This window comes from Pristiophorus japonicus, chromosome 4 (assembly GCF_044704955.1).
Source record: "Pristiophorus japonicus isolate sPriJap1 chromosome 4, sPriJap1.hap1, whole genome shotgun sequence".
Taxonomy (NCBI): Eukaryota; Metazoa; Chordata; class Chondrichthyes; family Pristiophoridae; genus Pristiophorus; species Pristiophorus japonicus.
Genome location: NC_091980.1, coordinates 250614936 through 250639650, shown reverse-complemented (window position 1 = coordinate 250639650; position 24715 = coordinate 250614936). Strand labels below are relative to the sequence as shown.

The 24715-nt window shown below is 43.3% G+C and overlaps 1 protein-coding gene across 1 annotated transcript in view; it reads left to right on the top strand.

Moving 5' to 3' along the window:
- Positions 1 to 24715, top strand: part of LOC139262769 (kinesin-like protein KIF26B) — a 203573-nt gene that overhangs the window by 128571 nt on the left and 50287 nt on the right. Inside the window, exon 5 of the mRNA XM_070877920.1 lies at positions 19604 to 19787. Within this exon, the coding sequence (XP_070734021.1) occupies positions 19604 to 19787 (184 nt within the window). The remainder of the gene's footprint in view (positions 1 to 19603; positions 19788 to 24715) is intronic.

Here is a 24715-nt window from a genome sequence, read left to right as displayed (position 1 = left end):
CATGCCAACTTTCAATGACTGATGTACGATGACACCCAGGTCTCATTGCACCTCCCCTTTTCCTAATCTGCCGCCATTCAGATAATATTCTGCCTTCGTGTTTTTGCACCAAAGTGGATAACCTCACATTTATCCACATTATACTGCATCTGCCATGCATTTGCCCACTCACCTAATCTATCCAAGTCACCCAGCAGCCTCTTATCATCCTCTTCACAGCTCACACCGCCACCCAGCTTAGAGTCGTCTGCAAACTTGGAGATATTACACTTAATTCCTTCATCTAAATCATTGTTGTATATTGTAAATAGCTGGGGTCCCAGCATTGAGCCCTGCGGCACCCCACTAGTCACTACCTGCCATTCTGAAAAGGACCCGTTTATCCCGACTCTCTGCTTCCTGTATGCCAATCAGTTCTCTATCCACGTCAGTACATTACCCCCAATATCTTGTGCTTTAATTTTGCACACCAATCTTTTGTGTGGGACCTTGTCAAACGCCTTTTGAAAGTCTAAATACACCACATCCACTGATTCTCCCTTGTCCAATCTACTAGTTACATCCTCAAAAAATTCTAGAAGATTTATCAAGCAGGATTTCCCTTTCATAAATTCATGCTGACTTGGACTGATCCTGTCACTGCTTTCCAAATGTGCTGCTATTTCATCTTTAATAATTGATTCCAACATTTTCCCCACTACTGATGTCAGACTAACTGGTGTATAATTAGATAATTAGATATTCCTTGATCAAGAGGAATATTAAAGGAATTTGGGGAGTAAGCAAGAGAGTGGGGTAAGACTAGGACCTAAGTTTTCCAAGAATATGTGGCAGTTGGGAATCATGCTTGCTGCACACCTGCGACTTTCCAATGTGCAGTGGTTCCTCACCACTGGCAAATCATTTTGTCCTATAATGTTGCAGGTCATTGAGACACTGTCAGGGCGCATGAGGGACGGCATGTTGGAGTTAGCTGCTGCAATAAGGGAACATGCCCAGACTCAGCACCCATTGATAGAATCAAGTGCCACGCCCACTCCAATCACCAGACCAGCCTCTGAAGAGGCCCAAGCCGGGCCTTCCACATTACCGGCTGCCCCTCCCGCCCCCATTAAGAAGTACGCATAACCTGAGATGTTCAAAAGAATAAGCTTGGTACCAACCTGAGAAAAGCTGTGCCATTGCCTGTGTGCAGGGGTGGTGAGTCACCAAGACCAAGTGCAGCGGGCAGTCTTCGAATAAGGTGGAGGAGAGATGGGTGCCGCCTTTCTTTGCTACTGTTGTTGTTATTATTGTTGTTTTTGTTACTGTTGTAACTGTTCTCAAATTAAAAGTTTTTTATAAGTTATGAAAGATTAGTAAGTGATAAAGTTTTTATTAAAGTTAAGTTACCGTGTTAAACGTTTGAATAAAATATATTTTAAATTATAACTGAATCATTTACATTATTTGTTCCATTATTAACAGAACTTTTTGAAGTAAACAAGAATCATTTCCATTATTTGTTCCATTAACACAACACAACATTACAAAACAGGTCCAAACAGTAAACATGATCCGTTTACAACAGTTGCCACTGAGCCTTCAAGCAGCAAAGCGTTCACGGATGAGCTGCTGGCGCAAAGCTCGATCAATCGTTAAAGGGGTATGACAGCCCGCCCTCTTCCGCCGTCGTGCTCTGTGTTCAGGTAGTTGCAAGGCTTCCTCCTCCTCCTCCTCCTCCTCATCATCTGCATCTTCCTCATCATTATCATCAGCCGCTCTCACCTCAGGTGGGTCTTCTACTACCAGGTGCTGCTGCCTCATGATAGCTAAGTTATGCAGTCATTGGGAGGGAACTTTATGTAGTCATCCCTCCGGGCATATAGTGCAGCAGTCATCTGCCGAATGCAGATATGTGCTGCATGTTGAGAAATGGCACACACATCTCCAGTTGTAGCTTGGAACGATCCAGATGCATAGAATGAAAGTGCAGCTGCAACCTTCACTTCAACTGACGCTTCTAAGTTGCAGGTCTGCTTTTACTAACTCACAGATCTCAGTTACAACTTATTTGTGGAAACACAGCCTTCTGACACGGTCTGCATCACTCAGGTGTAGGTATGAATGCCAGTCTCGATATAACCAAGGTGGGTAAGGCCTCCTGCCCATCACCCTATGTGCTCTGAGGTTCGTCATACAATGACGTCGAATCAATTGTCTCTTCCGCAGCACCATCAAGCAAAAGGCTTGCACAAGGTATGGCATTATCAGTATTGCCCCCATGATTAAATTTAACCTTTGCAGGAAGCTCAAAATGGCAGGCAGGCAGGACAAAGTTCTTTGTTCTCGCTCTCCCCACAAGATCTGTATGGACCACACCCAGGTCTGAGTGATTGGGAACCGCCCAACCCTCCAAGCTTGATTTGATGGGTAGTGCAGGCTTCTGATGCCTTCCGTATGCCTTCCACAGCTCCCCATCCCCCCTTGGGCTGCTTTTGAAGCTGAGCCCAGAGCCCCTGTGTCCGGGCGAGGAACCGATTCTGCCTGCTGATGCTCCGACCCTCGAGCCCTGTTTGCAGACGTTCGGTGATGGCGTGTCAGTTTAAAAAAAAAATGAAAACACAGAATTCCATCAAACTTTTATGTACTGCATTTTAAGGTTAAAAAAAAATTAATCTTTATTATGCATATTTAAGTGTTCTTTGCTCCCTCCAAAACTTCGCTGAAAAACAATGGCGTCTTTCTGTGCCGATTTTTCAATGCGTGTTGGTTTTTCTTAACTCACGAGAAGGTTTTTCGGGAGTGGTCACATACGCCGACCTAGGAGACATTTTTCTTGGGCAAACTTATATAATTGAGAAAAACTGGCGCAGACATCAGGTTACGCCCCTATAACGCAAAAAAAAAACAAACCTAAAAAAATCATAACTGAGTTACACTGGCGCACAATCTTTGGGGAAACTTAGATTTTTTAACTTATGCCAAAAAAAGCAGCGTGCGTCAAAAAAACGGCGCAAATCACTGGGGAAAATTGAGGCCATTGTTTGTGGACTTAAAAGGATAACACTCTTATCCTTTGGGGATTGCTATTCAATCTGGTCTATAGCCATATCCTGTGGTTTGACAGTTTTTGGTATAAAGTGAGAAAAGTAAAAAAAAAAAAGCTAATAAAAGGCACTGCAAATCTCACAGTGAATCAAGACTTTGATAACTGTTTTATTTCAAGGATTATGTCAAGTGTGCTATTCAAAATTTAAACCATTAAGTTTTACTATTTCACATTTTCAATGTCTTCAATACATAAAAGAATTCTGCAGTAACTTTTGAAGAACAACAAAGGCGTATGTTATGTATTTTTCTGTTTTTAGAATTATTTCAATCAAAATTTGAAATTCATACTTCTGAATTGTGTTCTCTTTAATAATATGTGCTAATCAAGTTAACAGTTACAAAACCGAAAGTTTTTTGACAGTTGATTCAGGTTAGTGCATTGAAATCATTTTTTTTTAATTAATTGGGAAAAATGGTTTTCTATTCTTAGATAAAATAACAGGAACTGCATATGCAATTAAATTGTAAGAATAATTTCTTGTAGCATAGAAATTGTGATCAGTGGCTTCAGAATAGTGCAATCATCTTGTCTTAATTGAAGAACTGGCCAAGGTTATAAATACTGATATAATAGCAATTGGTACGCCGCCGCGGAGTGTCTGATTAAGGTTAACGGGTCCTTGACGGCGCCCCTTCGCTTTAGGAGAGGGGTGCGCCAGGGATGCCCCATGTCCGGCCAGTTATACGCCGTTTGCGTGGAGCCTTTCCTGCGCCTCTTGCGGACGAGGTTGACAGGACTGGCTCTGCAAGGGCCGGGCGTGGAGGTCGTCCTCTCGGCTTACGCCGATGACGTGCTCCTCGCGGTAGAGGATCCCGCTGACCTGCGGAGGATGCGTGAGTGCCAGGAGATTTACTCGGCCGCGTCCTCCGCCAGGATCAACTGGGAGAAATGTTCCGGACTCCTGGTGGGTCAGTGGCGGGTGGACTCCCTGCCGGAGGAGCTCAGGCCTTTTGCCTGGAGCACGACCCATCTCCTCTATCTGGGAGTCTACCTTAGCCCCGACGAGGAAGCCTGGCCGGCGAACTGGCAGGAGCTGGAGGCCAAGGTCGCCGCTCGCCTAGGGCGCTGGACAGGACTGCTCCGAGTGCTGTCCTACAGGGGTCGAGCGCTAGTCATAAACCAGCTGGTGGCCGCAATGCTGTGGTACCGGCTGGTCACTTTGACCCCTCCCCCTGCGTTTGTCGCCAAGATACAGAAGAAGCTGGTGGACTTCTTCTGGAACAACAGGAAGCACTGGGTCTCTGTCGCGGTCTTGAGTCTCCCGCTTGAGGAGGGCGGTCAGTCGTTGGTGTGCGTCAGCGCCCAGCTCGCGACTTTCCGTCTTCAGACCCTGCAGAGATACCTTTACGTCGAGCCCCCTCCTAGGTGGTGTGCTCTGGCGAGGTATTTCTTCCGCCAGCAGCTCGACCTCAATTATGACACGCAGCTCCTGTTTGTGAACTTGGGGGGTGCCAGGACCGCCCTCCGGGAGCTGCCTGTCTTTTACAGGGAACTCATCAGGGTCTGGAACAAAGTCTCCACCAAGCGCAGCTCTCCGCCGGCTGGAGTGGCGGCCGTCCTGCAGGAGCCGCTGCTCGGGAATCCGTACCTCCACGGCCGAGGCTTCATGTGGCGGTCGGAAGAGAGGGCTGTGGCTGGTGAGGTGACCAGGGTCAGGGACCTGCTCGATGGCGGAGGAGCGGGCTGGATGGCGCCAGTCACGCTGGCGCGGCGCCTAAATTCTGCCAACGTCCGCCGCGCGGCCGATGCCATCGAGTCGCTAAAAACAGCTCTGGGCCCTGACTCCGTTAGGTGTATCGAGGAGGCTCAAGCACGTGGGGAGATCCCGTCCGAACTGACCCCCGTCCGGACGGAATTCCTCATCGGCGCCAAACCCCGGAACCTCCCTCGGGGGCCGGCGCCTCACAACTTGAGCCGCCTCGGGGAAATCCCCTCCGTGCCTTTCAGTTCCGCGCGGAGGGGTTTCCTGTACGGGCTGCTCCTGCACACCCTCAACTTTGCCATCCTCGCCGGCCGTCCGGACACGCCATGGCGTACCATCTTGCCGTCCGGAGGAGGCGGGGGTCCCCGATGGAGGGCACTCTACGCAGGGGTCCTCCCACTATTCATCGGGGACTTGGCCTGGAGGGTGGTGCACGGAGCAGTGCCGTGCAACAAATTTTTAAGCCGGTTCACGGACTCCCAGGCCGCCTGCAATTTCTGCGGTCTGGAGGAGTCCGTGTTCCATGTTTTTATGGAATGCACGAGGTTGCAGCCCCTGTTCCACTATTTGAAGGGGCTGCTCCTGAAATTCTGGCTGCACTTCAGTCCCACTCTCCTGATCTTTGGGCACCCTGTGCGGAGGGGAGCGGGTAGGTCCGAAGGCCTCCTCGTAGGACTGCTCCTGGGCACGGCCAAGGGTGCCATCAGCCGGTCCAGGCAGCGGGCGGTCGAGGGGGTCGTTCAACCTGACTGCCTGCCTCTCTTCCGCTCTTACATCCGGTCCAGGGTGTCCTTGGAGATGGAGCACGCGGTGTCCACCGGTACGCTCGCGGCCTTCCGCGAGAGGTGGGCACCGGAGGGACTGGAGTGCATCATCACGCCCGGCAACCAAATTTTAATTTGATTTTACGTTTTAAAGTTAATTTGTTTTAATTGCCGGTGCTTTTAGTGTCCCCTTCCCTTTTATAGGGGGCACTGGGGAAAAATTGTGATTTTAGTGCCCAAAAAAAAAAGGGGGAAAAAAAGGGCCTTGAAAATGTCTGGAGTGTCACCCAGGTCGGGTGGCACCGTTTATTGTTTTTATGTTTTCACAGGTGAACTCAAAAGAGTTATAATAGCAATTGGTCCAGGGCTGTTAGTAATTGCGAGCTTTCTCAAACAACTAAGTTAAAGCACTGATAAATGCTGTCATAGATTGTGTTATGGGTAATTCAGCAAGAAGCAAATATCTGAACTATTGACACATTTTGAAAGCACTTAAGAGTAACTGCATCTTCTAAATGATTTTGTGAATCATGTAAAGTTGACCATTTTTAAAGCTTGTATAGAAATATCTAAATTTTAGGTTTCCATTAATTAGTTGCGTTTAATTTGGTGATGCAATAATCTACTTAATTAATATTATTGGGAATCGGGTTGAACAAACACTCATCGAATATGCCCAACAAAACTCGATTGCTGCCGCTTCACAGAAAGGCAAGGCCTTAATGCTTGGGTTTTGTATTGGTTTGGTATGATGGAAACATCATCCTTTATGAGGTTTATCACTACAGTGTTGACCTTAATCTTGAAGTAGGAAATGTTGTAACGCTTGCTCTCAATTCCTAATGATGTCCCACTCTGATTCTGGAATGCCCTAGGAGGATCCCAATTGGGACTTCAGCATGGCCACAATCATGGCCAGATAACTGAAGGTACAAGCAAAGTAAAAGAACACTTTTTTTGGCTCTTTCTCAAGAGTGTGGCTGCACAAGTCAGTCATGTGACTTGCTACAGATAGGTATGCAGATCTGTATAGATGTAAGACACTGAAAGCTGAGGCTGTATCAAAAGGCACCAGTGTATACTGGTAGCTCATGTGAATTAAATGGAACCACAGATATATTCTGTCATATGTGCTTATGTAGTTTATATGGAGAGAATCCTAAGAGTGTTACATAGGTGATTCAGACCAACATTTCTGTGCTGGTATTTTTCTCCATAAGATATTTAGGACAAAATGATTTGCCAGTGGTGAGGAACCTTACTCAGTGCACATTGGAAAGTCGCAGGTGTGCTGCAAGCATGAATTCCAGCTGCCGCGTATACTTGGAAAACTTAGGTCCTAGTCTAACCCCACTCTTCTGCTTGCTCCCCCATATCAGTTAATATTTCTCTTGATCAAGGAATATCTAATTATGTTTGAAAACAATTTGCTGAATCTGCCTCAACAAAGGTTTGTGGCAGAGAATTCTTACTGACCAATGGAAACAATCTATCACTTCATATAAAGTGAATTAATTTAATAGATGGGGTATGTCACAAATGTGCGGAGGCTCATATTTAGCATACCACCTACAGGTAGGACATTCGTAGCACCACAAAATGCTAGATTAGGTATTGGAGGCTTAGGAGGCTGTTTAGCATCCAAATTAACGGGTGCTCCTACCTGAGTGAAGAAGATGGATGAAAACTATCTGAAGAGATTATTTGGCTAGATATTTGATATCTCAAGTTTCATGAATGATAAATGAAATCTATTTGATTGCTCAGATATTCTTGTTTACCTGTTATTCATTGGTAATTGCTAACTGAATTAAACTGCTTTTGATTTGTTCACATTTAGTTTGTCAGATTTTTGATTGATGGCTGAACAGGTATGTCCTTATTTCAGTCACTTAACCAGTTTTTGTCTTATGAAAGGGCGGTGGCAGCAGATTCAAAAGTAATTTACAAAAGACAATTGGATATACACATTAAAAAGTTTTTAAAAATTGCAGTACTGTGGGGAAAGAGCAAGGGAGTGGGACTAATTGCTAGTTCTTTCAGAGAGCTATCATAGGCACGATGGCCAAATGACCTCTTTCTGCGCTGTATGATTCTATGACAGTGTGACCCCCTGAAGTGAGAGATTTTTAAAGTGTGATGTAATATTCATGTGCTAGACATAAAACTTTTAATTTTCTATGAAAGCAGATGGCGGAAGTTCAATATCTGCTATTTAATATTTGATAAAGCAGGGAGAAATTTTGAGATCCATTATGGATCTTCAGAATTTGAATGAGCTGCTCAAAAATAAAGTTAAAGATACTCTTATATGCCCAAGGCTAGTGATTTGTAATGCAGTGACATGCTGTAACAAATCCTATGATTTTTATAACCGACCATAATAATCATGGGCAAAAATGAAAGTACAGCATTGGGAATGAAGCTGGAAGTTGGGAATAGCAGGAGTCAGAACTGGAAATAGGAGTCATGTTGGAGAGAGTAATTGAAATCAATATTAAAATTGGGAGGTAAGAAGAAGATGAGCAATGGTTTCTGTATGAGAGGATTTTCTACCCCATCTGCTGGAGTCAAACTGGCTGCTTGCATTGATATATTGACCGAGCTGGCTTGCAGAATGTGAGCAGCTGCAATTTAGCAGAATTGGAGGGTTGGGGGAAGGGACAGAGAGCAGCTGATCTGTCACACAACTATATTTGGGCCTGGCTCTCAAGAGCTTGGTTTTCCTGATGTTTCTCCACATAGGCCCATTATTCTTAGTATATTTTGCTGTGACAAAGCCCCACCAATTAGCCATTTGCTCGTTCAAGTGTTTGACTTTGAGCCATAAACCTATTGGCTGCCTACTTGGAGTGCCCAATTACCAGATGTCAGGGTGGATTTTAACTCCCGGGCGGGCTACCGTTGGGGGGTGAGGAGCCGATGGTCTTCCTGCTTGGGAGTGCTTGTGGACGGCCGTGGCTGATTTTAATGGCGGGCCCCATTTATATTCCGCCAGCCAGCCGCCCATGTAAAACTGGTGGAAAGAGGCAGCTGGCTGGCTTTGAGCAGGTAAAAATGGCAGGGCCCAGAGGCCACCTGCTGGCAGCACATAAACCGGAAAAGTGGGGGGAGGGGCTGGATGATGGGGCGATCAGGGCGGTTTTGCTGGTGATGAGGGAGGCTGGGGCAGCACTCCTGTAACTCTTGGCCACACTAAGGAAAGTTTTTGACTTGCCTAAAAGGCCTCCTTTTCTTATTCACTAGGTTTTACTAAGCAGGGCACCGGCGGTGGGCATCCCGCTCGGTACCATTGTGGTCCTATGGACCATGATTACCAAAGATTAATGAGGCTCCTGCCTGATTCATGCAGGCTTCACAGCTCCCTAAAAACAAGTTAAGATGGCAGCGAGTGGGAATGGGGCGGTAAGTCTTTGCACAGCTATTTTAAATACGGGCCCGCCCGCTCCAGTTGGGCGAGATGGGTTAAAATTCCCCCCTATTTTAGCAGCACAGCAGAGCTTTTTTTTATTGATCCTAGAGTTCAGACTTGTACCATTAGGTAGGTTTTGGGTTACTCCAGTGTGTGAATTAGGTTACGGGGCATTGGATCAGGTGCATTGTCTCATCCACTCCTTGAATTGGATCACCACCTTGACTGGGTATAGTGGAGTTAACACTTTCAGCGTTGCTTTGGATACAGTGGCTTTGTGTTGAGATTTTCATGCTGAATTTATGGTGCTTCAAGTGTAATTGTAGCAGGAAAAGCCTAATATAATTGGAACATTGGATGTTCAATAAGAGTTAGAGATATCTGTGGCATGATTTGCCAGTGGTGGCATATTAGCTGTAATTTAAGTAACATTTCTAGCATAAAAAATCCCACTGATGGCTCTTCTTGACTGAATGTCCTGCCTTTGTTCTTCAAAATATCTTCAGTGAGAATGAGGCAGGGGCTAAAAGACATTTAAAATTCTTGCCTGAGATGGAATCTGACTTCTACATGGCTCATGAAATCATCATAAATGACCCCAAAATTGCAGTCGGAGGCTTTCTACAAAAGTACCTGGTGGTCCCGAAGGCTCGGAGATTTGTGGTCCTCGGCTTCTATGTGAAGGTCTTCGTTGATGCCCCCCCCGTATCCCAGGAGCGTAAGGGTTTCGTAGGCATCACTCTGATCATGTGGGCTGGCCCAACCTATCAGAGTAGGTGGATCACCATTCATACTTATGTGAGTTCTGTATATACGGAACCACCATAAGTATGACTGGGAATACCCCCAAAACACAAACACTGAAAATAACTTTAAAAAAAATCCCACATTGCATATTTCAAATTAATAAAAAAGAGAATTTAATTAATTATTACAAAAAATTAAAAAAAATAAAATAAATTTACATATTTTAAAGGGTCTAAAAATAAACTTACCTTATGTATTTTCCTGTACTTTAAAAGACTTGTGCTGATAAAAACAGGCCTTACGCCTGCTTTTTTGAGTTGTAAGAATTTGAAGGCAAATAGCCCAACTCTCCGCCCACGGAGATCCTTTCATTTCGGATGCGGTGGATCTGTTGAGAGATATCTTGACAGATTGCAAGTTCCGGGTTTAGGCGCATGCGCTTCACATACCTAAACCCTGAACTTGCGGGGACCCCACAGGTGTGGGGAGTGTGATTTTAGGCCCACTATCTTTCCTCTCCCATAAATCTGAACTGGAACACCAATTGCACCATGTGGATCTGATGAGAGCTTGCTATCATTATGCATATACAAAATAGTCTCAGAAAATCCACTAAACTGTGCTAGAGAAGGAAACCCACTGTTGAGAAGAGGATGGCTTATTAGGACAAGTTTTTCATTGCTGTTAGATGGCAGGCAGGAATTGCACTGGCAAAATTAAGTTAATCATACTTAAGAAGTAGCCACTATGAGTATTTTGCACTGGAGGAGATTTGTACCACTTGAAGAAAATGTAATTTGGCAGAGATGTGCTAACTGCTGACTTCAATCCGTGGTGATATACAAATAGTAATTAGATGTGGCTAGTGTGAGTTGTGCCATTGTGAAACCTTCAAAATACATTTCCAGATGGTTGTTTCTGCTTTTAGTAAACCAGCCGTTCCTCCGTTTTTAATTTAATTTATTTATGATTGATTGCAGTTGTCCAGATTGGGGAGTGAAAGATGTGAGTAAGTTCCCCGCTCCATTTTAACTACTCCTCCGCCAGGTTTCTGCCAGGCGGGGGAGAATTAAAATCAATCCCTTATAGTTAAACAATTCTTTCACTCCCCAATCTGAACAACACTCACTTACCGGGCCTGATCGTGAAGAATGACTACTTCGGTGAGGTACGCCTTGAATATATGCAAGGCTGAGATAGACAGATTCTTGAACTATAGGGGAGTCAAAGGTTATGGGGAACAGGCAGGATAGTAGAGTTGAGGCCAAGATTGGATCAGCCATGATCTTATTGAATGGCGGAGCAGGCTCAAGGGGCCATATGGCCTACTCCTGTTCCTATTTCTTATGTTCTTATGTACTGGAACTCTACACAAACTTGAGTCCATTATCTTGAGGAGAGAAGAGGAAAGGGAAAATTATAAAGGAAGATTAAGGGTTAAAGAAGATTCTAGGGGCAGGTTTTTTCTCATTGAGCTAAAGGTATAAAGGATTGCCTGAGTGAGGCACATCAAGAAAGCTCATATGGATGGGGGGGTTATTGTAGTGCAATCCGATCCTGCTCTCACTTAACTGCAGAGATCACTGGGTGTTGATCAAGAGTGGGAGCCCTGACCAACATTTTGCTCCCTAATCTCTGTGGGTGGGTGGGAGGGGTATGGGTGCACTAAGGCCAACTGTACTACCTCTACCCCTGCCCTGGCTGAGATCAGCCAATACAGTGCAAAGCAGAGGTCAATTTTAGGTCTTTTGTGGTCTGCATGGATTTGCTACTCACTGAGCTATTGAGGGAGTAGAGATATGATTGGGCATAATGTGAGGACAAATCTTGTTCATTTGGAAATTTACAACAATAATTAGTATGTACTTTTATATTATTTTATTTATTATATGACTTGATTGTAAGATTTTTCTAGTTTAACCCCTCCCACCCACTGTGCTCAGTCTGTAATTGGTTTTAAAATGTAAAAATTAGAATTTGTAATTGGAAATGTTGAAACTGTCTTATTACCATCTATGATTGCATATTTCACACCTTATTAATCCAAATTTTTAAATAACCCCACTATTAATAAGCAATGTACAGTTGCTGAAATAATAAACACATCAGAAATTCCATTTATGATCATTCTACCTAACTGCAGTTCTAAATTAAAGGAAGTGACCAAAGCTAGAATGTACATTTCTTGCAGGATATTATCTATCGATTTATAGCTCCAGAGGTTTAATTTTAAAAATAATGAGTAAAATCTCTGTTTATGTTTCTACTTTTCTGATGATCCTTAAAAGTTCTTCGTCTTCAACTCCTTGTGCGGGAGTCAGAAGATTATGCAAATCTACTTAACTATCGTTTTAGTACCTCTAGTTTGTGAGTTTGAGTTTAGCCACTTACTCAGGAAATGTGTCAAAATTCTCTTCTCCTCGCTCCCCGAGAAAAAAAATATAAAAATGGATCCTTTTAGATAGAAATGCCTGGAATTTAATTTAATACATGAGGAAAAACTTTTTTATGCAGTGAGTGGTTAGGATCTGGAATGCACTGCCTGAAAGGGTGGTGGAGACAGACTCAATTGTGGCTTTCAAAAGGAAGTTGGATAAGTACCTGAAGGAAAAAAAACTTGCAGGGCTACGGGGAAAGAGCGGGAAACTGGGACTAGCTGAAATGCTCAAGCAGAGAGCTGGAAAGGACTCGACAGACCGATTGGTCTCCTTCGGTGCTGTAACCAGTCTATGATTCTACATGGAATCTTTTTATTTCAAAAAGTGTTGCTGGTGAGCTGGAAAGTGGGTAAGTTCCATGAACAACTGCTATCATCTCTTCATTTCGCAGGATAGGTAAGATAGGTATGCATTTTTAAGAGAACACAATATAATCATCCAAATTCAAGATACTGTTTATGTTTCACTAATCGATCCTCCATGGTGCTGCACACAGGGGCCGGAATCTTCCCAGCCCTGCGAGGGCGGGTTCAGAGGTGAGCCCGCTGTCAAAATGGCCCTGATTGACAGCGGTTCGAGATCCCACTCTAAACCCGCCTCCATGTGAGTTTCTCAGCTGTCAGGTCTGCGTTCGGATCGCAAACCCGACAGCAAGCGGCGGGACAGGTAATTTACATAATTAAAAGGTACTTAAATGGTAGTTAAAATGTTTACAAGCAGGCACTTACAATTTTACCAACCTTTTGACGGGTTTGCCGTGCCTCGGGTTTCACGCCAGGTAAGTGGAGTCGGGTTCTCAGTGCCTCTCCATCACTTTGACTAGTTGACAGCTGCAGAAGGGGTATAAAAGCTACCATTTCGCAGATGTTCACTTTCTAATGTCAGAAACTGAAGCCTTCAGGATTTGGAAGAGACTTTTGAGCTGCATGCACTTTGGAAGTGTTTGCAGTGAACTCTCTATTCACTGTCACCTCCTTGGAGCAACACCTCTCACCATTGACAGGGCGCTTCTGTCATCTCAACCTCATCTGCCATCTATTCCAGCAGCATCGGTGCCCTGAAAAAAATCTCACCTTGGTGCTCAGAAGCCCACCACGATCAGTCCCAACACCAACATCTCTAAACACGCCAGCATCACCAACAGCAACACCAACCTTCTGCGCAATCGCCTGAGGCTGCACAAGACACAGGGCATCAGCACTCAACCACACGGGAGGACAGTGATGGCCTCCCCATGGCTATTTACTTCACCTCATGCCGTACACCCTGACTGCCACATGATGCGCCAGTTTGGCACCACCCCACACCAGCTCAATAAAGCATCCCTGCAATGCCCAAGCCATTCCTTTCACACTCATCACCATTGTACGAGGTACTCTTATGTCTGACCATTCACTACAACTCACTAAGCCACTTCCAAAGATGCCCACAAATCTGTCCAAGAACTCAAAGTGCTGAAAATAAAGATTTAAATGTTTGACAAAACATCAACATTAATTATACACGAACATTAACTAAAGGACCCAAGTGCCTACCCAAGTGTTGTTAGTTGGTATGATTGGACAAGGATGGGGGTGAGTGTGAGGGGTGGCTGGTGAGATGTGGAAGTGATAATGCAGATAGAGAGAGAGAGGAATGGGTGGAGGTGCAAGGTAAGTTGGTGTGAGTAAGGATGTGCAGGGGTAAAGCAAGGAAGGCAGAGTGATGGGGATGTGATGAGTGGCACAGCAGGATGAGAATGAGTGTGCCTTTGCAGTAACATTTCATGATCTGCTGAGATCATTGAAAGGTTTGCGCCACTGCAGCCTGGTCCTCCTGACGACATCCCTGCTTGTGCCCTCCTGTGCAATGTGCAACCAGGCTGCGTTGATGTCCTGGGATGGTCCCTTCCATCCATGGGAAGTGAAGAGGACCTCCCTGCGTGCTGTGACTCCCTCCATAAGCAGTGGAGAAAGTCATGGGAGCGCTTGTCAGTGTTTGTAGCACCTCAATGCTAAAAGAACTGTCAAAATCATTGTGGGCATGGTCCCTTTAACAAAACCGTCTGATGATGCGTCATCAAATAACGTCATCAGATCGGCTTCCTCTTATATGCCGGGAAGCCCAATCATTGAAAGATTCTGGACAGAGAGTGGGCACAGTAAATATTAGTTGCATGCAGTTTGGAGAACATATCGGTCCTAGAATTGGCTTGGGATGGCTCCAAACTGATGTAAAACAGATTTGCTTTTGGTTAGTATCACACATGTGTCAGTACAATATGGCAATGCATTTGAGGGCAAATCATCCCCATTATACCTGTCACAACCAGCCAACATTGCAAAATCTAGATACTGTGTTCTTCCTAATAACCAAGGTGCTATCCTGGTTATTTGAAATGAAAAAAAAATTTGGGTGTTGTAAGAAATCATGGATTGGAAGAAATAACTTGAGACAAAAAATGTTCTCTTCGGATTGGTGTTGGAATAACTGCATAGATACTTAGAATTTGCTTATGTTTTTGATTCCCTGCGGATGTTATATCATTTAATGATTCATTCCGTGGTACAATAGCTAAAGCTACTTGAACAGTGTGAACATAAATAACTGAAGGCCAAGAATGGCATGTCTGATTACAACCGTGGGAAGATAAGGACAGGAAAGATGGGCCTTCAGAAAGTTTAAGCAAGAAAGACATGTGAAACATAGAAACATAGAAACATAGAAAATAGGTGCAGGAGTAGGCCATTCGGCCCTTCTAGCCTGCACCGCCATTCAATGAGTTCATGGCTGAACATTCAACTTCAGTACCCCATTCCTGCTTTCTCGCCATACCCCTTGATCCCCCTAGTAGTAAGGACCTCATCTAACTCCTTTTTGAATATATTTAGTGAATTGGCCTCAACAACTTTCTGTGGTAGAGAATTCCACAGGTTCACCACTCTCTGGGTGAAGAAGTTCCTCCGCATCTCGGTCCTAAATGGCTTGCCCCTTATCCTTAGACTGTGACCTCTGGTTCTGGACTTCCCCAACATTGGGAACATTCTTCCTGCATCTAACCTGTCTAACCCCGTCAGAATTTTAAACGTTTCTATGAGGTCCCCTCTCATTCTTCTGAACTCCAGTGAATACAAGCCCAGTTGATCCAGTCTTTCTTGATAGGTCAGTCCCGCCATCCCGGGAATCAGTCTGGTGAACCTTCGCTGCACTCCCTCAATAGCAAGAATATCCTTCCTCAGGTTAGGAGACCAAAACTGTACACAATACTCCAGGTGTGGCCTCACCAATGCCCTGTACAACTGTAGCAACACCTCCCTGCCCCTGTACTCAAATCCCCTTGCTATGAAGGCCAACATGCCATTTGCTTTCTTAACCGCCTGCTGCACCTGCATGCCAACCTTCAATGACTGATGTACCATGACACCCAGGTCTCTTTGCACCTCCCCTTTTCCTAATCTGTCACCATTCAGATAATAGTCTGTCTCTCTGTTTTTACCACCAAAGTGGATAACCTCACATTTATCCACATTATACTTCATCTGCCATGCATTTGCCCACTCACCTAACCTATCCAAGTCGCTCTGCAGCCTCACAGCATCCTCCTCGCAGCTCACACTGCCACCCAACTTAGTGTCATCCGCAAATTTGGAGATACTACATTTAATCCCCTCATCTAAATCATTAATGTACAGTGTAAACAGCTGGGGCCCCAGCACAGAACCTTGCGGTACCCCACTAGTCACTGCCTGCCATTCTGAAAAGTACCCATTTACTCCTACTCTTTGCTTCCTGTATGACAACCAGTTCTCAATCCATGTCAGTACATTACCCCCAATCCCATGTGCTCTAACTTTGCACATCAATCTCTTGTGTGGGACCTTGTCGAACGCCTTCTGAAAGTCCAAATATACCACATCAACTGGTTCTCCCTTATCCACTCTACTGGAAACATCCTCAAAAAATTCCAGAAGAGGAGGCTTTCACCTAAGAGTTGATACAGACATATCATAGGTTAGATAGCCCTGTCCATTATTTTACGCCAGGCCCACCCCTAAAAAGAGAATACAAAAGATATCTAAAGAGCTTTTCAGGGCAGTCAGTGCAGAGAAGAGCTGTTCATGCCACCAGCAATTTGTCTGATCGGGACTAATATCAGCTACTTGTCACGGTCGTATGCCTACTATGTCTATCCTGATTGTGTGTTGTGTTTGACTATATTTGAACTACCGCTCCTTAATAAAATGCCTAATGACTCCTAACACCCTTTGGGTAATCTGTGTGTGCTCAGTGATCCTAAACTTACAGTGTGGAGCTGCTTTACTGAAAACATTCACCATAATCAAGAGAGATTTGCCCATATGACTTCAATAGGCTCTACTGCAATGGGCCCTATTATAACCATGGCACAGTGCCTGTGCCAGTAGAGTAGTAGCCATCACCAAATAAAATGCAGAAGTCACCAAAGCTATAAAATGCATTGATCTCTGAGCCCAGCTGAAAAACAAAGAGATATTTATATTGGTGTTGCTTTAGAAATGTGCCAGTCTAGTATACAGTAAGCCATTTTCTCAACACATGTTGCTGAGTGGCAATTGTATTTAGCTGACTGTACATATTCTTTTACATTCTCACAACCTCCCACCACCTTACTTGAAAACAAAGCTGATCTTTACAAATAGAAACAAATGTATACCTTTAGTAATGCAGCTTTTCTCTGAGATTTTCTCAAAGGCTCGTTATTCAGATCATTTTCTACTTTGCACAAAATTACTGAATAGCTTTGTGGTGGAGTATTTAGTAATCTTTATTTAAGACTATAAATAAGTAATGAATGCTTTTAGAATGGTTGACTAACCATCTCTAATGATTTGCATAAAGCGGTACCAAAGAGGTAGAATCATGTTGCAGCACAGTTTGAGGGCAGAAGGAACAAGAACTTTCTCTTCGAGCTAATGAAGAATTCATGATAATCTTTGTGACGTGTATAGAGGGTAGAAGGAATCAGAGAAGTGTCGATCACTTAGTGTGAATGTATTGATACCTCAGCTGGCACAGGCGAATGGGAGGGGAGTTAGAAAAATCAAGGACAGCTGCCAGTTCGCTGTCAAAGCAATGGAGAAATTTTAATTTGCATCATGATTAACTGAAAGCTGCTCATTGAAGATATTGACAAGGAGGAGCCTTGGATAAGAGAGGCACGGGACAAATCATGGCTGAGCTTTTGTTTCTTGAGTAAGCAGAGATTAGGTTGGATTAGTATTCAGCTCTCCGGTGAGCATTTATAAAGGTGCCGGAGAGAGGCTGAATTGTTCATCCTCTAAGAGTTAATACAACTTTTGGATACATGGGGATCAGGCAGAGAGGGAGATTTGAAACCGAGTCAGAAATCAACAGCTAATGCTAAAGTTAAGGAGGAGGAAAAACTGATCATGTAAAAAAAAAACCTTGAGAACAGAGAGAACGTACAATATGATATTCAAGCTTCTCCTGATGAGCTGTTTATGTATCTTGATGACTTGTGCTCGGCACCACTGCAGCGTCTTTGTTGAGCTCAGTGGTTTATCAGAAATCACCGTGTAATCATGTGGAAACCTCAATGATTGCTGCTGGACCAGACTGTCCCTACACATCCTGGATAATGGAGTGTCAAAGCAAAATGGATGGGAAAGTTGTGGTTTATTGGCTTCATGTGCTGGTTATAAACCCTAACTAGATGATGGATTGGAAGGAACTGTAAGTAAATTCAAGCATCTTTTCCTGCATTGATTTACAACAGTTGACTCCAGACACCTTCATTATATTAGTTATCAATCATATTTAGTAGATGATTCTTTCAGGATTTTTGAAGGAATGAAATAATTTTAGGATTATTTGAGTTTGTATAAAATATGACATTTACTAACTACCCCCTTAATGAATCCATAGAACATTCCATGCTTTTTTAAATGTTGTTTAAACCCTTTCACTGATTTGCAATTGTAATTTTGATCTTTACCGTTAATGTTGCAATTTAAATTTGTTGCTGCCTTGCTGATGTCAGAGGTGGAACTCGTTCAAATGCAATCATACTGACTTAATGCTGGCTCAGAAAGCCAGTGTCCATGTAATATTCAAACATTACCTTTAAATTTCCAATTAATTTTGTAGAATCTTCTACCAAAATAAAAATTCTGCAACCACTGATAATTGAGAAAAGTAGTTTAATATTTTAAATACTATTTCAGTGCCAAAAATAATGACATACATCTCAAAAACTTCTTTAGAAAGGAACTGGGAGAATCAATTTCTAAATCCATTATGTCTTTTTATATCGGAATTCCCTAAACTTAACTCCTATTTGTAATCATACCAAGCAGTATGTTAGTTTTTTCTACAATATGCTTTCTGCTGCAAGAGATTGATTCATAGAAACTTGCAGTAGCAGCAGGTTAAAGCTTTGTCTGCCTGAATGAACAGTAGATGTGCAAATGCAGCCTTTACATCCTGCTTCCTTTCACAGCCTCTCCCAAGGGAAATCCTACACTAGACTTTATTGAAGTAATAATTATTTCATCAGGTCTTGTGTATTTCTTGTCTGTATTTGGTCTGGAACCTCCAGAGGCTACAGTTGTCATTTCTACCTAGGATTGACCACTTGCATACTGATGTACTATTCGCGAAACATATTTGCACAATTCAAAGGAAGAATGCTGGTGACTTGTATAATTCTTTTTTAAAGTTAAAAACAATTGTAGTCATAATGTCCTGCTGTTATCCAAATCTGTAGGAAAGGTGAACTTCTAAATTCAATTCACTGTCAATACTGTAAAGTTTGAATGTGTGATTAGTGACGAATTGATAAAATTAATTTTTCATCCGAGATCTGAAAATGCATTAGTGCTTTCATGTTTTGTTTCATTGAGCTATGCTGCTTTAACGAGCCACCACGGTGGCGAATTATTTATGGATTGCTGTGTTTGCCTGCTGTTTGCACCTCTTGAGTAAACCAGAAACACAACTGATATAGCAATTAATGGGAAGCTACAAAAGTGACCATTACTATATACATTTTGCCATGTACCATAGGAATGTGAATCCTCTGAAATGCTAATAACTTGTTAGATTACAATGTACTGTATGTTCCAGAATAGCCCATCTGGTCTTATCGTGACAGGAGGCTGATTTCAGCTTTTATGGTGTCGCTGAGGTTTCAGCAGCCTTGGACTCAGCTGCTGGAGCTGTTCAGTAAGTTATAGTCTAATTGAAACTCTGCGAGGGAGAAATTAAGTGAATATTGTATTGGCCATATTTCTGCCTGAATCTGCCTATATTAATCTCCTGACAGAACATTCCTATGGAATTTGATTAGAATCAAGTGAGTTGATTTGTTAAACAGGGAATGATGACATTCAACATCTGTTTTGCTGAGCCAAATTACATTTGGCTCTTAGTAACACTGCTGTTTTTTGCCTCCCTTACATTCTACAGAGCAGCGCAGAAGCTGAATCTATCTTCGAAGCAAAAGAAAAATCATCCACTTCTCCAGCATTCACACGAGCTCTCAAACTGCAGAACAAATTTCAGTGGCATTTTGCAAGTGTCCCCTCCCCCAGCACCACCATGCCTTTTGAGGGCTGTGTGTAAAGTCAAGGACAACCCAGGCATTGGAAAGGTATGAGATAAGTCTGCTGTTAGTTGTCTTCGATATGTATCACTGCTGAAATATGTGTAAATATAGATACATCAAATAATAAGAAATAATGTGATTTTTGAATCCTGTGTTTCTGCTAAATTTAATTTTTAAGAGCCACGTCTCTTGATGAAGTTTTATTACTTACAGATCACTTGAAACTGTTTTCTCATTGCACAAATGAATTTACAGAAACATCCAGAATGTTCCTGGTCCCAAGCTGAAATCTGCAGCAGATATGTCCCTTTTATAGTGCATTTATGGGGCTGGTGAAGTCCCTCAAGTTTTCTACATACTGGGCTCAAAAGTATAATAGAATACTATAACTGATGGCATGGCCTCAGCTTTAGCTAATGTCTCATGTCGGTTTTTGTTTGTGCTAGCTACGGTAAAGAAAGAAAAGAAAGCATTTCTAGAGCACAATTCATGATCTTAGGACATCTCAAAGTGCTTTACAGCCAATGAAGTACTTTTGAAGTGTAGTCACTGTTATAATATAGAAAATACGGTAGCCAATTTGCACACAGCAAGCTCCCACAAACAGCTTTGTGCTAATGACCAGATCATCCATTTTAGGTTTTGGTTGAGAGATAAATATTGGCCAGGACACTGGGAGAGTCAACTGCTCTTCTTCAAATAGTTCTGTGAGATCTTTTACGTGCAGCTGAGAGGGCAGACGGGGCTTCGGTTATCTGAAAGACGGCATCACCGACATTGCAGCCCCCCCCCGCTACTGCACTGGAGTGTCAGCCTAGATTTTTGCGGTCAAGTCTCGGGAGTAGGACTTGAACCCACACCTTCTGATTCAGAGGCGACAGTGCTATCACTGAGTATAACCATGTGGGCAGATTAATGCAAGTGAAATTTAATGCAGACAAATTGCACAGTACTGCACATAGAAAGGCAAAATAAGAAACACACCTACTCCATGAATGGTGTTGAAATAGTTAAGGATAAAGCAGAAAGAGTCCTAGGAGTTTTAACAGACTCGATGCTAAACATGCCGAACTAATGCACAGCAGCATATCTACAAAGCCAATAGCATGCTAAACTCGACAGCAAAACCGTTGACTATAAATCAGAGAAAGTTGTGATCAAACTGTACAGTGCTTTGTTCAGACCACACATTGAATATTTCATCCAATTCTGATCCCTGAGATAAAAGTAAGACATTTAAGTGCTGAAGGCAGTGCACAAGGCTGATTCCTACTTTTAGGGCTCTGAGTTATGAGGACAGACTAGAGAAACTTGGGCTTTTCAGCCTGGAAAGGAAAATATCTGAGAGGCACATAGGACTGTTAAGGATACGGAAGAGGTAAATCCAGAATATTACTTTAAAGTAAATTGTGTTTGTACAACATTCTGGAACTAGCCTTTTAGTACAAAAAGAGACATCTATTTGAAGATGGGCATAATATTATTAGCATGGCCATAGGGTTTTTGAAGAACAACTTTCATGGGTTTGTGGTATCTGTCATATTGTTGAGTTTCAGGTTTATATAGAAAAAGGATTAGAGTGGAATCTCAATTACCCCTCGTCTCAATATCTGAATTCTCAATCAGGACAATTCTTTGCAGGTGATAGGCGACAATTGGGATTCAGGTCTGCAAATATTTCCCCTCTAATCTGTTCTTAACAGCAAGTTTAGCCAGTGCAATAACAGTTGATCTCTCAGCTGATCTTCTGGCTCATAACCCCCACATAGTGACCCAACTGTCAGACCCACCAGAGACCTGAGAGAGCTGCCTAACAGGGCTCCCCCAACCATTGACCTTTAGCCATAGAGGTGAGTGCTAAAGGCAGCATGCTCATTTGTGCCCCCACAAGATCCTGAAAATCCACCAAGAGGACAAACCCACCAACGTCAGTGTTCTCGATCAGGCCAACATCCCCAGCATCGAAGCAATGACCACACTCGACCAGCTCCGCTGGGCAGGCCACATCGTCCACATGCCCGACACGAGACTCCCAAAGCAAACGCTCTACTCTGAACTCCTACACAGCAAGCGAGCCCCAGATGGGCAGAGGAAACGTTTCAAGGACACCCTCAAAGCCTCCTTGATAAAATGCAACATCGCCACCGGCACCTGGGAATCCCTGGCACAAGACCACTCTAAGTGGAGGAAGAGCATCCGGGAGGGTGCTGAGCATCCTGACTCTTGTTGCCGAGAGCATGCAGAGGCCAAGCGCAGACAGCGGAAGGAGCATGCGGCAAACCAGACTCCCCACCCACTCTTTCCTTCAACGACTCTGTCCCACTTGTGACAGAGACTGTAATTCCTGTATTGGACTGTATAGTCACCTGAGAACTCACTTTTAGAGTGGAAGCAAGTCTTCCTCAATTTCGAGGGGCTGTCTATGATGATGATGATGCTCATTTGTTAGCTCTCTTGCCTCTGGGTCAGAATGTTGTAGGCTCAAGGATGTGAGCACATAATCTATGCTGAGACTTCAGTATCTGAGGGAGTGTTGAGTTGTTGGATGTGTCATCATTCAACGAGATGTTCAAATAAGGCCATATCTATCTTTACTAGTGGTTGAAGTGAATGTTAGAAATCTTGTTGTACTATTTGAAGAAGAAAACAAAGTTTTCTGGATGGCCTGGCCACCATTCCTCCTTTAACCAACATTACTTTAAAAAAAACTTTCAACTTATTTGTGGGATTTTGCTGTGTACAAAATAATTTGAGCTCTTTGTGAGAGATGTGATATGGTGCTATCAAAATGCAAGTCTTTTCTTTTCCAGCAATGCTGTTAGTGGTTCTATCATGGTAATTTTGGTAAAGGCTAACAACTGGTAGAGAAACTCACTATATGCGATACCAGCACAATGTGTTTTAAACAGACAATATGTTGATTTTTATAGTCAGAAGCTCTGCAATACTGATCTAAATGGAGGCTACTGATGACATTGCTAGAGTTGAAAGCATGCTGCCTTTGGTGTTAATCTTTGCAGCTGTAGAGGCCATTCGGTTGGTGTTGGGAGTTGAGTTTTTGACTGGCTGTCCGGTAGCTGGAGTCATGAAAACATTTGTGGTGTGCTTTTGGCCAGCAAACCAACTGACAGATAAAGTGTTCCAGCAGCAGCTGATCTTGGCGGAAGCAGAAGACCAACAGAGTGCTGCTGCAGATGACTGAGTCAAGTGGCTGGGGAAAGGCAGCACCTTCAAAAGACAATAGTCAGCCATGTAATTTGTGGCTCTCTCACTTATCTGGCAATTTCCAATATCCGGCAGGAAAATTCCCTGCATTTTGTCAGATAATCTAAGATTTATTGTACAGTATATGTATTTATATAAAATATAGAAAACTGTAAACTTCATGGTTCACATAATTGAACAACTATATTTTAGTTAGAAGTGACGCATCATTAGAATAATTAAATGTTTTCTATTAACACAATAAGTTTGTAATATGGATGAACAGAGCCAGAACACATGGCTGGCAGTTTATTCATCATATATACAGTTTATACAAATAATCGGTGGAATTAGTTCTTAAAACACAACATAACTTAATTGTATAGAGCCCTGTATTGGTTAGAATCCATCACATTCAGTTGGTTTAGTTTATGACAGCATATTAAAAAGAACAAAGTCCATTAATTCAGATTTGAGACTATTTTACTCTGGATTTTCCTTGCATAAGTAATTCACGATGAAGACAATTTGCCTACCCATAATCACTTGCACTTAACATTTGCAATATTTATTTCATACCTGAACATGTCTGCATATGGTGCAGGATCTAAGTTCACTGTGAATATATTGGTGTTAAATCAAAAATCAACTTTTTATGTCAAATGGAAACACAGCTGATTAGAATATTGGCAAAAATTAACAAATTCAGATCGTGGCAAATTAAAATTCAATTGAATTCTCCATGGCAACAAGTTTAAACTGATTTCTGACAACAATGATGGCAATGTTGTATTTACTTGTTGAATACAAACCATAGCTCCCAATATTACATTGGAAAAAAGAATTAAAACATAAGGGGGGAGAAATTCAGCATGTTATCGCGCCCAGTTAGTGCCTGGCGGGGGTGCTAATGAGGCGCTCTGGCAGTAGCACTGCGGCGGGGCGTATCCTGCGCTGCACGGCAAATGTGCTGGCTCTGTAGCGCCGGCGATAACAGTTAGCGCCTCAGCACCTTTCCCCATGTAGATCGTGACATCAATGAGCGTGCAACGCTCACTGGGGCACCCAATCTGCAAACTTCGCACCAACAGCGCCAGGGAACGGAGGTGTGAAGCAGCCGGATGGCGGCTCGCTACTTAAAGGGCTGTGCCCCAGCTGTCAAGGAACTTCTGTTCCAAAGGTCAGTTATGAGTGGCAGAGAGTGCAGGATTTATCTGTAGTCAAATAAAGGTTGCTTAGTCCCCGGAATGTTGCCACAGCACAGCATATTGCCATTCTGCACTCCCCGAAACATCCGGGGTTGGTATGCAGACACCCAGTGACCCTCCCCTTTAATGGCTTGGAAGGAGCCTTCGCCAATGCTCACTCCCGATTTTATACAACACCTCATATTAGTTATAGCTTGGAGCATAACGCCACTCATCTACGCCATTAGCACCTGATTTAGAGCTCGCCTGCATTCTTTGAATGCTAGACTGAATTTAGTGGGTAGCAAGATTGATTTAGTGCCTGGCGCTAAACTTTCAACTTCTCAAAAGTTAATGCCCCAACCGGGGTGATATTGAATTTCGAGCCCAAGATAGGAATGGAAAAAGACTATTAAGCTGATCAAGCAGTCCTATCTTTAGTTCCACTATTTTGGCACCTTGCCCATGGGGGTAATTGTCACGTTGGCCGGGGGGAGGGGCGGAGGGGGATAACTGGAGATAACAGATTGCCCGCCCGTTCTACATTCCGCCCAATATTCCTTTCCAAATGAAAAGAAAAAT